The sequence below is a fragment of the Gossypium arboreum genome, chromosome 6 (assembly GCF_025698485.1).
Source record: "Gossypium arboreum isolate Shixiya-1 chromosome 6, ASM2569848v2, whole genome shotgun sequence".
NCBI lineage: Eukaryota > Viridiplantae > Streptophyta > Magnoliopsida > Malvales > Malvaceae > Gossypium > Gossypium arboreum.
Window position 1 is genome coordinate 132074969 of NC_069075.1, and position 17067 is coordinate 132092035.

General features: G+C 33.7%; 2 protein-coding genes and 2 long non-coding RNA genes across 5 annotated transcripts; 3 read left to right on the forward strand and 1 right to left on the reverse strand.

Moving 5' to 3' along the window:
* The first annotated feature begins 2888 nt into the window (after window positions 1–2888).
* On the forward strand, window positions 2889–5626 carry LOC108486347 (3-ketoacyl-CoA synthase 11). Its single transcript, XM_017790359.2, is given in 5 exon segments — window positions 2889–3016; window positions 3791–3927; window positions 3930–4175; window positions 4178–4661; window positions 4663–5626. Coding segments are annotated over 4 exon segments (1524 nt in total). The 5' UTR covers window positions 2889–3016; window positions 3791–3797; the 3' UTR covers window positions 5327–5626.
* A 164-nt stretch (window positions 5627–5790) lies between these two features.
* Window positions 5791–9812, reverse strand: LOC108486348 (uncharacterized). The gene is made up of 7 exons (XM_017790360.2): window positions 9357–9812; window positions 8881–9016; window positions 8360–8441; window positions 7289–7464; window positions 6700–6837; window positions 6473–6612; window positions 5791–6344 (listed from the first exon to the last, which is right to left on the reverse strand). Exons 1-7 carry the CDS (start codon window positions 9472–9474, stop codon window positions 6094–6096), a joined length of 1041 nt encoding a protein of 346 aa, XP_017645849.1. The 5' UTR covers window positions 9475–9812; the 3' UTR covers window positions 5791–6093.
* A 606-nt stretch (window positions 9813–10418) lies between these two features.
* On the forward strand, window positions 10419–11075 carry LOC128294189 (uncharacterized). The gene is made up of 2 exons (XR_008284489.1): window positions 10419–10653; window positions 10969–11075. It is a non-coding gene; the product is annotated as an uncharacterized LOC128294189 (long non-coding RNA).
* A 138-nt stretch (window positions 11076–11213) lies between these two features.
* LOC108484660 (uncharacterized) lies at window positions 11214–16308 on the forward strand. 2 transcript variants are annotated; one of them, XR_008284490.1, is made up of 4 exons: window positions 11214–11722; window positions 11824–11948; window positions 14940–15012; window positions 16079–16308. It is a non-coding gene; the product is annotated as an uncharacterized LOC108484660 (long non-coding RNA). The 2 variants fall into 2 exon arrangements; XR_001871289.2 differs by lacking the exon at window positions 16079–16308 and adding an exon at window positions 15338–15450.
* The last annotated feature ends 759 nt before the right edge of the window (window positions 16309–17067 follow it).

The following is a 17067-nucleotide window of genomic DNA, read 5'->3' on the forward strand; positions in this document are numbered from 1 at the left end:
CTTTTTCTTCAATTAGGTCATCTCCTTTCTTTTCTTTCTCTTCAATTTCATATAAAACATATAACATTTATATGTTAAAAAAAAAACAATCAAGTGACTTTCCTATACTATTTAATAAAAATAAACATGTATGGTATGATAATTTCATCATTTCTTACCTTAGCTCTTTGATTTTTACTAAGGAAATTTCAAAGAAAAATAAAAGTTTGAAGCTTGGATGGTTCAACTATGATGGAATGACATGTAGGGAATTAAAAGAAAAGTTGGATAGAAGTTGAGGGAGAAGAAGAAGTAGTGACGGTTTGTGTTTGAGAAAAGATGATATATTTTCATATTTTCTCCACTTTTCTACACCATTCCACTAAAATATCTCACTTTTTAATTAAAATGGTCAAATTGCTACTAAGTCCTTAAGCCATCCATCTTTTTATTTTTACTCATCATCATTTCACCTAATAAATATCCACTTGGCTAATTACCACTTTGTCCTTCCTCATCTTTCATATTTCCTAGTATGACTCATACAACACTTTGGTTAAATTTCTTTTTAATCCTTCCTTCCTTTCTTCTACTATTATATATCTCCTAACTTAATATTTTTCCTACTTTGGCCACAACAATGTATTTCTTCTTTTAACTACATCAATGTATCTATTTTAAAATTTCCTATGTAAAGAGTACTTTTTTCTCTAATTTCTTATTAGATCTATATACTTCCTAATTTAATACTCAAAATTCTTATTTATTATATTTCAAAATAAAATTTTATACTAATTCTTGACTCGATCCATCACTGTACCTAGCCCGAGTTAAAACGTGGACGTTACACAATAACTTCCCCCATGGCCAACCACACATGTGGCAAGTTTGAAGCTTCCAAACTTGCTAAATTTAGCTAGGGGCAAATCTACAAATGCTTGATAAGTGAAGGGGTTTGAATGCAATTTCAAGGGAACTTCAAGGGCTGTTTTGCAAGCCAAATAATCAGCTAAATAAGCTGATTGGTCAGCATGTGGGATGTTTATTGTCTTGCACACTCAATCAACTCATTAGTTCTTCCTCCTTGAATATCGCGACTTCCTCGAATGTCGCGACTTCCTCCTTGAATGTTGCATCATCCATGATAGTCCACTGACTCCTCAACTTAAGTTATTGTCTTACACACTCAATCAACTAATTAGTTCTTTGTTAGGCTCGAATCGACCTAAATGTTATAAAACAATACAAAAGCTCGATTTGTTCAATGTAAACTTAAAACTAAATAATTATAAAAATAGACATAAAAGAAATAAAATGACCTGAATACAAGCTCCTTAAGTAGCGAAAAGAGCTTAATTTGCCATAATAAATTATGGCAGATCAATTCATTCTTCACAAAATTTTGAAAAATCTTCACTCTTTAACTCACAACCATGATCTAACATAGTCAATTTGGATTACCTTTCTAGTAATATCACTAATTGTGTTAAGTATGCTTTCTTGTACATAGCTCTCGTTAAACCTGACAAACAAATCCAAGCTAATGTGAATATGGTTAAGAAGTTGAACACAATAGAGCCTATGGTTGCATTGTTAAATATTTGACCAAAGATCATTCCAAGGTCGTTTGAAAGCACTTTCATATAATCTTTTTTCAATCAAAACTTTGCTAAGTAATATTTGTTTTCTCTAAATCCATTAATTGGAAGAGTTGGATTAGCTTCCATAGGGTGTAGCATTTGATCAATGAGGCATTGAAATTGATTTTTCTCCACAAGAGTTTGATAATGTCTGTTTGAGACATACTCTTCTCCATTAACCATGGACCCTATTTGAGAACTTTATGGATGAGATTCCATCCTCAATTCCAATTATCACATCACATCCTTTAGTTTGAAGTATTCATAATCAAAAGAATTATCGATAAACTATGGTACTGTTGAAAAATTGAGCAATTTTTTCCTTGAAAGACATTTTAGGATTGTTAGATGCTTCCCTTAATATAGTGTTTTTTTTTTCTTTTAACTCACCCCACCATCCACATTCAAGTAGCAACAGTGAAGAGAGCATTTGAGTAAAACCTATGGTGAAGAGAGCCATTAGTTGTTGCATGGATGAAAAGCTTGCCTTCAAAATATTATTACAACCATGTCTCAAAGTATACAAATAAATTAAAAAACAACTCAATGCGGGTTCCACTTGGTAACTATGTCACCAAAACCTTATGGAAAGTGCCATCTAATAAAACAAACAAAGCCAATTTGGCACGGGGTAACATGCAATTCGTATGGCCCCTTGGTTTTTATTTATGGAACTCTTTTCTTGTGATTTTTTTTAGCACAAAACAAACTAGACTCGTCATTAAATAAATTATTAATACATAGGCGAATAAGATATATATATATATACTTTGAATGAATTTGATCCCACAAATTAAATAATTTAAAATTAGATAAAATTCATCTAAAATTTATACTAATATTTAAAGTTTTGATTGATTTAATTTTACTTTCGACTTGATTTTAACTCAATTATGAATTTATTAAAAGTTTTTTTATTATAAAGAAGTAAATATTATTTTGAAGATTTTATATAAAATCTAAAAAATATATACATGTAATGAGATTTGAATTCAAAATAATATAAAATTTATTCTCTCAATTTATTATCTCAACTAAAAATATTTTTAATATTTATATCAACTAATTACTTTCACTGCTGTATGATATGATATGATTGAAGTTCAACGATATCAAAATAAATATATATATATATATAACAACATTAATAAATTAATTGTCTGAAAAATTATTATAAGAAACCCAATCATTTTTAAAGGCTAAAATTATTAAAATAAAAGTGTAAGAAATAAAATTGAGATGAATTTTTTTAAAATATTTAAATTTCTTAAACCATGCACAGCTTAATACCGGTACTTTATATAGTCGTTTTTATATTTATCATTTCTCTTTCTCTCTCTCTCCGAGGCCGTTCCTGTATAGATTTAAGTGACCTTGGTTGGGTTTTGGGGATTAAGGTCAGTTTTCTTGATGTGGGTTCTTTTGATTAACTTCCTTTAATAGTTGTTGTTGTTTTTTTTTTTTTTTTATGTTGTTTCAATGTGCATTTCTTATTCTTTTTTGCTGTACTTTTTTTATATTTCCCCATTGTCATTTGTCTCTGTTCAATTTTAAGAATTTGATGTGAAATTCTGATCTGGGTTTGCAGAACTCGTAGTTAGATTTGATGTGAAATTCTTTTGATTTGGTAATGCATGCACTTTATCGTACTGAACATAGAATTTTAAGCTTTTTAAGGTGTAAAGTTCCGGGTTAAGGATCCGCCATTATTTTTCTATCCATTACTTTCCCAGATAATTTTAATTTCATTCATAAATATGATTTCTACAGTTCATAAGCGATTTTTATATGAGCATAATGCTGATAAAACCCAGTTCATCTCTTAGAAGGGTTAAAATCGTTGGCCAAAATTAGGGATAAAATCAGTAACTATCTAGGAAAAGGAAAGGAGAGAGACCATGTAAAAAGTTCTGGTTCGACTTTACCTTCTATATTATTTTTGGTAATCTTTCATGCCGTTTTATGGTCTATGTGTGGTGTTTGTGGCCGTCCCTCCTAATAATATGTCTCTAAGATTTGTATTGTGCTTTACCATTACACCCAACATTTGTTGCTTAATTTTACCTTCTATTTGTTTTGCCGGTTGTCTTTCTTGTTGGTTTTGAATTGTCTTTTCCTTTTGATTCCCATTTTTGTGTTTGATGTAATACAATGAGTTTAGTGTTTAACAGGTAAAATATGACTGATTCAAAACCAGAGCAACCATTGATCCCATCATCGTCTCGGAAGCTACCTGATTTTAAGAAATCAGTTAAGCTAAAATATGTGAAGCTTGGGTACCATTACTTGATCACCCATGGAATGTATCTCTTCCTTTCCCTCTTGTAGTTGTAATCACTGCACAACTCTCAACATTTTCTATCCAGGATCTTTATGATCTTTGGGAGCATCTTCAATACAATCTTATTTCTGTCATCATCTGCTCGACTCTTCTTGTTTTCTTGTCGACTCTCTACTTTCTCACTCGTCCTCGTCCTGTTTACCTTGTCAACTTTGCTTGCTATAAACCGGATGAATTTCGGAAATGCCCCAAAAGGATCTTCATGGATCGGTCTCAATTGGCGGTACCTTCACAGAGGAAAATCTTCAGTTTCAGCGTAAGATTCTTGAAAGGTCCGGGCTTGGCGAGGAGACATATCTTCCAGAGGCTGTCCTCAATGTTCCACCTAACCCATCAATGAAAGAAGCTAGAAAAGAAGCTGAGATTGTTATGTTTGGTGCTATTGATGAACTTTTGGCTAAGACCTCCGTAAAACCCAAAGACATTGGAATTTTGGTTGTGAACTGCAGCTTGTTTAATCCAACGCCATCTTTGTCTGCCATGGTTATCAACCATTACAAGCTTCGAGGGAATATTCAAAGCTACAACTTGGGAGGAATGGGCTGTAGTGCTGGTTTGCTCTCAATAGATCTTGCAAAGAATCTACTTCAAGTCCATCCGAACTCCTATGCACTGGTTATCAGCATGGAGAACATCACCTTGAACTGGTACTTTGGAAATGATCGCTCAAAACTTGTTTCAAACTGCTTATTCAGGATGGGAGGCGGCAATACTGCTCTCTAACAAACGCTCTGACAGAAGAAGATCCAAATACCAATTGGTTCACACTGTTCGCACTCACAAGGGCGCGGATGATAAGTGCTTTGCTTGTGTTACACAGGAAGAAGACTCTGCAGGAAAGATTGGCGTTACATTGTCAAAGGATCTCATGGCAGTTGCTGGTGATGCTCTAAAGACCAACATCACCACATTGGGGCCTCTGGTTCTTCCGATGTCTGAGCAGCTGCTTTTCTTTGCTACATTGGTTGGAAAGAAGCTTATCAAAATGAAGATCAAGCCTTACATTCCAGATTTCAAGCTAGCTTTTGAACATTTCTGCATTCACGCTGGAGGAAGAGCTGTTTTGGATGAACTGGAGAAGAATTTGCAGCTCTCCGAATGGCATATGGAACCATCAAGAATGACTCTCTTCCGATTTGGAAACACCTCAAGCAGTTCTCTGTGGTATGAATTGGCATATTCGGAAGCTAAGGGTAGGATTAGGAAAGGGGACAGAACATGGCAAATAGCATTTGGTTCTGGATTCAAATGCAACAGTGCTGTATGGAAAGCTTTGAGGACCGTAAATCCAGCAAAGGAGAAAAACCCATGGATGGATGAGATCCAGAATTTCCCAGTTGATGTTCCAAAGGTATCATCCATCTAATTTCCAGACTTGCTGCTGTTGTGGTAAAATTTTCATAACATAATGAGTGGTAGTTTCAGCATTGACTAAGTAAATCTCGCATTTAGATATCTGGTTTCAAGTATAGCTTGAGTGGGATTACTAATGTGTAACAAATTAGGGATGCATTGATTTGAGGGTGTTATGGAAAAACCATCAGAGCTTTTTTTTTTTTAAACCGATATCACTGCATGAGAGGCCTGGGATATGTATCAAGATTTTATCGTATGATCCAGAGATTGAATTGGAATGAGAAATAACTCAAATTTGGTTGATCTTCAATTCAATTGATTTATGCAGCCAACGCTTTGACCATTAACTGTGGTTGATTTAGTTAGCTTATGCACCCACACTTAGCCTCCACATGCCCTGGAACGATTATCATCTCTAAAATTTGATCTTTGGACTCATCAGGGGCTGCGGCCAATTGACCATGGAACATGCAATTTTATCCTAAAACGCTCCCTGAGCTAATAATAAATCCATTGCTTTCTGATAGAGACTTGGCAAGCAATAAGACATTATAGTGTAGTCCTTGGATGTGAGTGATCACATCAACACCATAAATTTAAAGTATATATGTCATTACAACTTTTTACAAAACATTAGTCCAAGTTTACATATATAGCAAATTCAAAACCAGAATTTATACAAAAATAGAAAAGAAATTCTGATATGAAAAACTATGTTGAAGATGTTGGCTGAATGCAATTATGCCTGCAGACTGCTCGATATTATCACCCTCTTGTTTACTCTTTCTCCTTGGTCTTGCCCTCTTCTGCAATATGGAAGCCCCCAATCTTCTGCGAAACATCTTCCACTGATACCTTCACCTTTCCAACTGATCCGTTTGCTGCATGTGATTTGGTTTCTTCATGATCAGTCAAAGGGCCTGTCTGCCATATTCTGATGGTTCCATCCTCGGATCCTGAGGCATATGATTTCCCTCCTGGTGAGAAACGTACACAATGTACAGGACCATGATGACCCTTGTTGCATGCTGCACACCCCCGATGTCAATCAGTCATGGGGAAAAAATGGAAACTAAAAACATGAGATCACATATGACATGTGGATTCAAGCACCAAATCTATTGTGCAAAGCCACATATTACGTTTGAGAACATACCTGTCTCATCTCCGGTGTGGAAATCAAAAACACGAACCCACATATCTTCTCCTCCGGCAATGAATTTATTTCCATATTTTGGTTCCAATGAAGCCGATTCAACCGTGCAAGGCATGTTGTAGCTCTTTACCAACCCAAAGCTGAGTAAAGGCATAATGCAGAGATCAATTAAGAGTAGATATTCTAGCACAACAATCAGACCAATCTCAGTTGAAGTCGGAACTTACTGGTCTGCATCCCAGAACTTAACTGTAGATCCATCTGCAGTTGTCATATATCGGCCATCTTGACTCACTTCAGCACTGGTCACAGGTGACTTGGTCTCTAGTGTTTGAACTATTTTACCACTCCTTACATCCCATAATCTGTACAGCCAGTAAGAAATTCAGAAATAGGAGAGGGCAAAGATGCCATAACCATGACAAACATTACACTAGGTTAATAACAACATATGAGATCAATTTGACACAGTTATATACCCTGTAAAAATGCTTTAAATTAACTAAAAATTTACTGAATCAACAAGCAGGCAAGCATCTGGACTGCAACTACTTATAATGTCGTGTGCTATTCTGCTTTCTCCCTCCCTCTGAAATAAGCTTACATACAAAAGTTAAAACTGTTGTCCACTGAAATTCATGCATCCAAAGATTTGGTCTCAAACCCTCCAACTAAGTGTCATGGTATCCAAACATGTAATAGGAATCGATAGTAAATAACAACAAAAGCAAGCAAAATGCTTTCTTTTAAAGAACAATGAACTACATATGCGACATAAGTTAAATGAAAGAACCTCCAAACGAGGGAGATGGATACCTGACACCCCCCATATCAGTGCAAGAACTTAATAACGTCTGATCACTATGCATCCATGAAACCATTCTGACAGATCCCGGAGATTTGTCTACTTCTCTCGGAGGTGCTTCTGGACGATTCAAATCATAAATACGGAGGACTTTCTCTATTCCTCCAGTCAACAGAAGGCGTGTATCCTGATACAAAATCAGAAACCCTTGAATGAGGTGAATAACAAGCAAGAAGTAAAGAAGTAAAACAGGCAATAACAATTAGAGTTCTTGACCAAAATTTAATATTGGGTACAAAGAAATCAACAATTCCACAACAGAACTTAACTAATGATGAGCAAAAGGCCTTTAAGAAAAACTGAAAACTAGTGCTATTTTCAGATAAGATAGAACAATGCACTATCTTTTCAATAATCCCAACATTCACCGTGATTCCTATGAGTATGACTTCATATATGGACAAATTTACACAAGTCAATTCAGAATGTCTTTATTTATGATTTTCCATATTAATATGATAGTATCAACAATTACGGCTTTAATAGTGGAGAAATGGTCCACCTATATCTGTAATAGCAGAGAAGGTAGAGGTTCCTTCGTATTCTAATAAATTCCTTACAAGAATAACAAAATGAACAAAAATATTATGATAATTGTGACAAAAATTCATTGCATGTTGACCAGGCCTTCAGAAGTCAAAACATAGTTTAAATTTCCTTGTCAAAGCAACCAAATAGACTAAAGATCAAGAGAAGCCATTAAATGTTGCACTACTAGCTTGCATTTAGAAACAATCAGTACTATTCACAAGAACCACAGAGGTTATCTGTAAGCAATTAAAATTACTTTCACATAGTAATAATGACAAAAAGGGTAACCTAGAAAGCTGTTCAACAACCTGCCTAATATATCGTATAAATATCCTTTTATCAAAAGAACGATGATTCACGAACCCACATACGCTGTACACATTTCTAACACCATATCTTTCTTTAATTTGCCCTACCATATTCCACCATGTATCAACTAGACTAGTTCATCCAAGTGAAAGCTTAAACGGAATGAAAAGCATCAAATTTACCTCAGAAAAAGCACAAGCTCGAACTATATGCTTATGCTCAAATGAGTGCAATATGTCACCTGTTAGTGCATTCCACACTTTCCTGCACAAAAGAAATGGCATTTCACAAGATCTATCAACCTTTTATCAATGAACAACCCCATAAAGAAACAGCAGTTGAAACAACATATACCGTCCAAGATTCCAAGTTAAAATATCTCAATTCAAACTATAGCAGTAGGAGATTGAAGCACGAGCAGTTACGTAGGGTAAGCAAACCATTATTAAAAGTATTGTCTACTTTTAAGTGATAGTGTATTATTTGAGAATCAATAATCAACAGCAGATAGAAAATTGTACAGAGCAGGCACAAGAAAAGCAGCACTACAAATCGGCAATTTATAGTGAGATGTTCAAAGACCTCCCGTGTTATATTCCAAATCTGCATATATATGCAATCACAAACAATAAATAAACAGACAAACAACTTTTAGAGTACAAAAACATATAGCAAATAACAGCGATCAAGAATGAATAACTACGCAGTAAAGTCGGCAGAACCAGAAGCAGCCCGTAAAGCGTTTGTATCCAAGCAAACACTCCACACTGCACCCTTGTGTCCTTCAAACGTTCCTATCCAATCTCCAGTTTCACCATTCCTCAGCATGGGACTGGAATCTGAACCAGGCAAATAAAGCATCATTTTTACGAGCATGAGATCAATATCGATTTATCCCTCTAAAGAACTACATATCTTTCATTGTTCTATGAAAAATTAAGGTCTTAACATTATAATGTACTAATAGCCACCACTTATATTCATATAATGATTTATATAATCAAATCAATCAAATATACACTACAAATAAGCCTAGAAAGGGATTAAAAAGTGGATTTAAGACAATCAATTACTTGTATATAAACCCCTTTCCAGAGACAATAAATAAACAACAAAATCATAATGCATTTTACAGAAGAACAAAAGTCAGAGACCAAATAAATACTAAATAGTAACTACCTTTGCTGGCACTAATGAGAAAAAAGCCATCTAGAGTGACAGGACTATAAAAGAGATCCACAACAGGACGTGAATGGCCATGACATACAAGTGGGACCGCAATCTTTTTCTTGTCCATTTTCCTTCTTTCCCTTTTTTGTTTTTACTTCAACTTACAAACCAAACACCAATGGAGAAAAAACAAAAGAAAAGAAAACCCTTTTTTGATCACAAAACAAAACAAGAGAACAACCTTAAAATCCTTAACAAATCTACACAAACCCAAAGAATAAAAAAAGACAAACTGGGTTTTTTTTCCCTTTCTTTTGGGGATCAAAATGTAAAGGAATGGCGGTAGTTTAATACAGGTGAGAAGAGTCTATGATTAATGAATCCCGGGCTCTGATGCGAAAACGTTAAGAGGGAAAAATGAAACAAATGGGATACGGGCACAGAGCAATGAATATAAAAGGGGCGTGGCTAAGGCGCAAGATGGATGTCATCTTATAGGCTGGCTTTCCAGTTGACTTAATCCACTTTTTCCAACTTTCTATTTTTAAGGTAGAAAAAAGATGGTATATACTTTATCCGCACTGAGCGGAAGGATGCTGAAAGTTCCACTTGGCCCCCATTGTTTTGAAAAAAATCTCCCACTTATCATTTTCTCTGTTCTTCATTTTAGAAGTTTATAGGAATCAGAATTAGAATAAATTTAATATGAATGACTATGAGTTGAAAATAGAAATATATCCTAAATTTGGATTTAAATAAAATTAAACATAGAATAATGTAAAAAAAATCCAAATATGTCAAAGCCTCGTTAACATGTTTTCAATTATTCAAATATAAGCATTAAATTTTACTTAATCAAAATTGTTTTATTTTGTTATCTTCTTTAAAGGAAATCTCAAAACATATAATATTTTATATATTTTTATTAGATTTATAAATATTTACAACTTTAACATATTTTAAATATTTATATTTTTTGAAAGAAAATTAGGTTGTATTTATTAAGATAAATTAAAATAAACAGAATCCTCAACTAAATCGGCCTGTTGGCCACGAAGGGCCTGCCACTCTTTGCAAAACAAAAAAAATAAAAGACATGAAAAGACAACCCAACATTAATGAGCTGTTATTTCCTAAAAATCTTCTTAAAATATCTTCATTTTCATTTACAGCTCTTGGAGAAGGACAAAAGACTGGTATTCATTAGGGTTCCTTCTCTAAATCATCCACCTGTTGGAATTCTTCACCCCCATCCTCGATCAATTTCTGCCTCTGTGACGCCCTCAGCAACTGGTCTGTGAATAATGTAAGTCTTTTCTACCATTTTTAAGCCTTTTGATACCAGATCATGCGCTTGTTCGTTTGCTTTTCTTCGTACATAAATGAACTTACTTTCATAGAAAATCTTGCACATTTCTTGAATGTCTTGAATGTCTACGCCGATTACCGACTTGTCTATGATCTTAGTTTGAGCTTTTTTTATCACTGTCAAAGAATCCCCTTCAATGTCAACAAACTTTAATCCTAGATCCCTTCCTAAGATAACTGCCTGTAAACATGCAACAGACTCGGCTGCAAACCTCGAAGGTATATTCTCATGATTTATGGTTTTTGTGGCTAGGATTTTCCCTTTCCAGTCTCTGACTATGAGTCCCGAACATGACCTTTGTGTTTTAAGGTCCACTGCTGCATCGAAATTGATTTTGTAGATACCTTGAATCGGAGGCCTCCATTCTGCACTTATCGGGCTAAAGGCAAGTTTTTCCCATTTAATGTTATTTAGTTCTTGTAAGTACTGTAAGCTGAATCTTGCCGTCTCTGTCCCTACATTTTCTTACCCTCGTGAATCCATTTGTTTCTAGCCGACTAGATAACCCAAATGGTGCATAGAAATGATCGACAGATATCAGTACTGCTGCTTAGCATGATCCAAGTAAACCATTCCATAAATTTCAGATTTGCTATTCTTTCAGGCCAGTCATATTTTAAGCTATTCCATGTTTCCCTTGAAGTAGCGCATTCTCGAAAGACGTGATCCATATTCTCCACACCTTGCTGACATCTCGGGCAGACGGCGTCATTAGCTAGTCTTTTAATGCATAGATTTGATAGTGTAGGAAGGTAGTTTAGAGTGGCTCTCCAGGCTCTAATTTTTAATTTTGAGGAGGTCACTATTCCACATTTTTTTGCAACATTTCCTGTTTTCATTTGGGTTGTATCTATTATTATTGATGGAATTGCCTTGAAAGAGTAATCTGTACCCACTTTGGACTGTATATTCGCCTGTTGGTTCGCCTCTCCAAGCCATAAAGTTGTCCTATAGGGAGTGAGCAAGCGGGATTTGGAGTATTCTCTGAGCATCTTCTACGGAAAAGGTATCTATAATCAACTCTGTTTTCCATGATCTAGCATTGCTATCAATCAGGTCTGCTACCTTCAATAAATTTTGATTTCTTACTATTTTTTGAATATGTAGATTTTCATCCTTCGGAGCCCGGACATCCTCTTCAATACTTATATTTCGGCCATTTCCCACCCTCCAACATAATCCTGTCCGCAAAAGGCCTTTTGCAGCCCATATAATTTTCCAAGTATATGAAGGTAAGTTTCCTAGCTTTGAGTTTAGAAAATCAGTATTCAAATAATATTTGGCCTTTAGCGTCTGTGCTAAAAGAGAATTGGGGTTTTCAATTAATCGCCATCCTTGCTTAGCGAAGAGGGCTAAATTAAACTTTGCAAAATTACAATAACCAAGACCACTGAATTCATTTAATTCACATAAGTTATTCCATGACTACCAATGTATCCCCCTTCTCCCGAACCCCTTTTACCACCAATGCTTGGCTATAATTTGTTCCATATCAACGCATACTGACTTCGGTAATAAAAAAATCCCATTGTATAAGCTGGAATTGCTTGTAGCACAGATTTAATGAAAACTTCTTTTCCCCTTGCAATAGTAATTGAGAACTCCTACAGTTAATTTTTGCTTTAATTCGATCTTTAAGGTGTTGGAATGCTAACCTTTTCCTCTTTCCCACCATATTTGGCAAGCCCAGATATTTTTGTGTGTTATTCGTTCGTTTCACCCTCAATTTATTTGAGATAGCTAAACAAATTATTTCAGTTGTGTTTGAGCTAAAGAAAACTGTTGACTTTCCATAATTAATGGATTGTCCCGAACAGGCTTCGTACTCTTTTAAGATCTTTCCAAAAGTTTCTGCACCTTTTTCATTTGCTTCCCCAAACAACACGCAATCATCTACAAAAAGAAGGCGAGTAATCTGAGGGCCTCGTCTACTCGCCTTTATTCCTTTCAGCATTCCTTCCTCGCTTGCAAGTCTTAATAATGTAAACAGTCCCTCACTGTATATAAGGAATAGAAAAGGACTCAAAGGGTCCCCTTGATGTAGGCCTCTCTCTGGACGAAACACTGCCCCTGACTTTCCATTCAAAATGACCGAATACGAAACCGTACTGTTGCATCTCATAATAAGCTAAATTCAAGACTCATAAAATCCCATTTTAGCCATCATTTGTTCCAAGAAATTCCATTCCACCTTTGCTCATATCAATCTTAAGAGCCATCAGACCTTTTTTCCCCATCCTTTTATTCTTCATAGATTGTAGAATTTCATATGCAAGAAGAACATTATTTGTAATTAATCCACCCGATACAAAGGCGCTTTGAGCTGGATCGATGCAAAAATCAAGTACTTTCTGTAGTCTGTTTGCTATAGATTTTGAAATTATTTTATAAAAGACGAAGCAAATGCTAATTGGTCTAAATTCTGATGGGCTTTTTGGGTGGGGATTCTTTAGGATTAGCACGATATTCGTATGGTTTAAAAGATCAAGAGATTTTCTTTTATTAAGAACTTCCAAGCAAAAATCACTTACCTCCCTCCCTATAATATGCCAAAATTTTTCAATGAAGATTGTGGAAAATCCATCAAGTCTAGAAGCTTTTGTCGACCCTATACTATTTATTGCTTCAAAAATTTCCTCCTCTTTATAATCTTTAGCCAGCATTTGATCCATACTGTCAAAAATACTGTAGCGAAAACCTAAGAGTAGGTGATTTGTATTACCAACTCCTTTAGATTCGAATAGCTTCATAAAGTAGCTCCTTATTATGATTTCCATATCTTCTTCTTCCGTTTTGAGAATACCTTCTTTATCCTCCATCCCTCGAATACGATTTATTCTGCATATTTGGGACGCTTGACTATGGAAGAAAGCCGTATTTCTGTCCCCTTAGCTAAGCTAATTCGATCTCGCCCTCTGCTCCCAGTACATCTCTTCCTTTTCCATCTCCCAATTTAATTCTATTTTCACATCAATGATGTAATGACCTGAATTTTACCTTTACCGGAAAAGTATATTTTCGGGTCTCCGTTTCTAAAAAATAGATTCGTAATAAATATTTACGAAGTTAATTGAGTGATTAATTAGAGTTTAATTAAGTGAATTAGCTTAAATTAAGGATAATTGGATAAAAGGATTAAATTGAATATAGTGTGAAAGTTTAATTATAGAATAAAGAAAATTAAAGGGACTAAATGAGTAAATAAGCCAAAAGAGTGTCAAGTGTATGGTAAAAATAAAATACAAGTGTAATAAATATAATACACACATTTGTAATATATGTATGTATTTAATTATTATTTAAGTAAATATTAATGTATTTATTATTATTAAATAGATATTATATGATAAATAAATAAAAGTAAGACAAATGTGTGGTAATGATTGGGTACAAGTGTATTAATAAAATACATACACTTGTAATGCTTGTATTTAAGTATTAATATATATTTATTATTTAAAATTATTTATTAATTAAATAATTATATTATAAGATTTTATGTGAAAAATAAATAAAAGTTGACAAATGTATGGTATGTATAGTGACGTGTAATATTAGTATATGTACATTTGTAAAATACATGTATATTTACTTATTATATAAGTTATTATTATTATTATTATTATTATTATTATTATATATAAAACAGAACAAAGTAAAAGAAAAGAAAAGAATAGAAAGAAACAGAGAAGAAAGGAAACACAGGAGAAAGAAGGAGAAAAAGAAAGGAAAGAAAGGAAAAAATGGGAAATAGGGATTTTAAAGCTTGGAAGTTTAATAGGTAAGTCAATTTAGTTCTTTTTACTTAATTTTGATGTTTTAGAAGCTTTGGAACAAAGTTTTGATGAAATTAAGTTAAGATTTTGAAAATTATTAGATTTCTAAATATTGTTTATGTTAAATAAAATGATGAATTAAGGGCTAAATTGATAGAAATTTAAGTTAGAAATGAAATAAGGATTGAATTGTAAAGTAATTCATAAGTTTTATGTTGTAGGGGTTAATTTGAGGAAATTTCGAAATTAATGAGATATGGTGAAAATTTAATAATTAAATTTGAGTTTGGATGGAATTTGAATAGAAATGGAGAATGAATTAAGTTAGTAAAGTGAATGAATTAGTTAGGACCTAAATTGGAAATAAGGTGTAAATTGAATAGAAATTCAATTAATTGTTATAATGAGTGCTGAAAGTTAATGGTATAATTATTTTAATTTTCGTAGCTAACGTTGTCTCGGGAAATCTCGGCTAAGCAAGGACAAGACAAAGACAACGGGAGTTAGCTTAAAAATTACGGTTTGTATTTCTATAAACCAAATCTAATAATTATTTGTTGAATTTATTAATTATATGAATGGTAAGTATTATTATTATTATTATTATTATTATTATTATTATTATTATTATGGTATTGAATTGAATAAAAATTTATGAATTATTAGTGATTATTGATATTGAATAGAATTTGTGAATATTGAGTGGAAAATTGAAAATGTATATTGCATTGAAATTGATTTGCATGTGGATTGATATGGAAAAATGTATTAAATTGAATTGAAATTAAATTACAAATGAAATTGAAAATTTGAAAGTTTATTGAATACCCTATTAATTGTATCAGGCTAGTCGGATATAGTTGGCATGCCATAGGATTGGAAGTGGTCAGGGATATTCCGACTGTGTGTCGATGAGACACTATATGTGTCGACTACTATGATCTGCTTTGATTCGTTCAAGAGGTACTCGTGCTTTTGATCTTTATTCTTCGCTCCAGATTTGTTCTGATGAGGTACTTTGTGTACCGCTACTGTTATTGTTACTGTTACTGCTACCCTTACGATGTATTTTGGCTTCGACCAATGAAACACTGTATACTATCCCCGGTGTGGGTTGGATCCGTGTATCCGTCTAGGTCCGAATCATGTTAATAGGAGTAATGAAAAGTATTAAAGACTGTCTGCTACTGAATATTGACTGTTATTGAAATGAGATGGTACAGAATATTGAATGAAAGCTGAATAATATTATTACTCAAATAAATTGTAAATAAAAGTATTGAAAAACTAATTGCTACTGAATAATGGACTGCTACTGAATGTCTGAATGATACTGATCACAGGTTATTACTGAATAAATATGAAAAATCGACGGATAATGAATAAACATTGAAACTGTATACATTTCATCGAAACTGATTAACATGATCTTAGCATTATATATCAAAAACAAATGATTGAACTATTAGGAGTAATAGATTGAATTCTCAAGGTTCATTGATATATGATTTATTATTGACTTAAGTATCGGTTTATAGAAATACCACTGAGTTCATACTCAGCGTACGGTTTATTTTCGTGCACAGGTTAGGTTAAAGACAGGTCGTCGAATTAGTATCATAAGCCGATTCTGAAGCTCAAAAAGGTAAAGCATGTTAATTATTGGTAATGACATATACCTAGGGTGTCTTAAGTGTGTTATATTGGATTGTGATTGTAATTGTGAAATAAGTAAATTGATAATTGATAATGATACATGATAAGTGTTTAAAGTTAAGTATTAAATAATATATAAAATACGTTTGGATTGGTTTAATATTGATATCTGTATTGGTTATAGATTGAAATTTACAGGATTGGTAAATTTTTAAAATACAAGGTTCATTTTGAGTTCACATAGTTTGTCACACAGGCGTGTGCCTTAGTTGCCACGACCGTGTCTTAAAGTCAGTTTTGTACACGGGCAGACAACACGGACGTGTGTCATGACCGTGTTTAAAAGTCAGTGTTGCACATGGGTTGAGGACACGGGCGTGTCCCATACCGCACGGATATGTTAAATTAGCCACACAGGCGTATGATACTGTTCAAAAGAAGAAATTTTAAAATTTCACAAAAAATTTACTAAGCTTTAGGATCGAATCTCGGTTTGTTTAATTACACTTGTAAAGTACTGTGGACCCATTAAAATTATATTTAGATGGATATATTACATTTATACTTGTTTATGTGCAAATGTACTGTAATGACTGGTAATACTCTATAATCTTGTTCCGGTAACGGGACGGGGTTAAGGGTGTTACAAATGATCTCAGCAAGGATATCATCATCTCTATTCTTTTTATCAAGTTCGGCCAGTCTTCCTTTTAGAATCTTCGATTTCCTTTCACGATTCCCTTTGATTTCCTTTGCCCATTTTTGTAAGCTCAATTAGGTATATTCAAAATTTTCCAAAATGTTACCAGATTGCTTCTGTCAAGCTTCCTTGATGATTTCTTCACACGATGGCTCAGTGACCCACCAAGATTCGAATCTAAAAATATTACCTCCAGTGCTTTTTACATTTGACATCGTC

Excerpts from the sequence above, each read along its gene's own strand:
- LOC108486348 (XM_017790360.2), bottom strand. The coding sequence starts at position 9,474 with ATGGACAAGAAAAAGATTGCGGTCCCACTTGTATGTCATGGCCATTCA. Across the intron at positions 9,017-9,356 it reads TCTCATTAGTGCCAGCAAAG|ATTCCAGTCCCATGCTGAGG; the intron begins GTAGTTACTATT and ends TGCCTGGTTCAG. Across the intron at positions 7,465-8,359 it reads GAGCTTGTGCTTTTTCTGAG|GATACACGCCTTCTGTTGAC; the intron begins GTAAATTTGATG and ends ATTTTGTATCAG.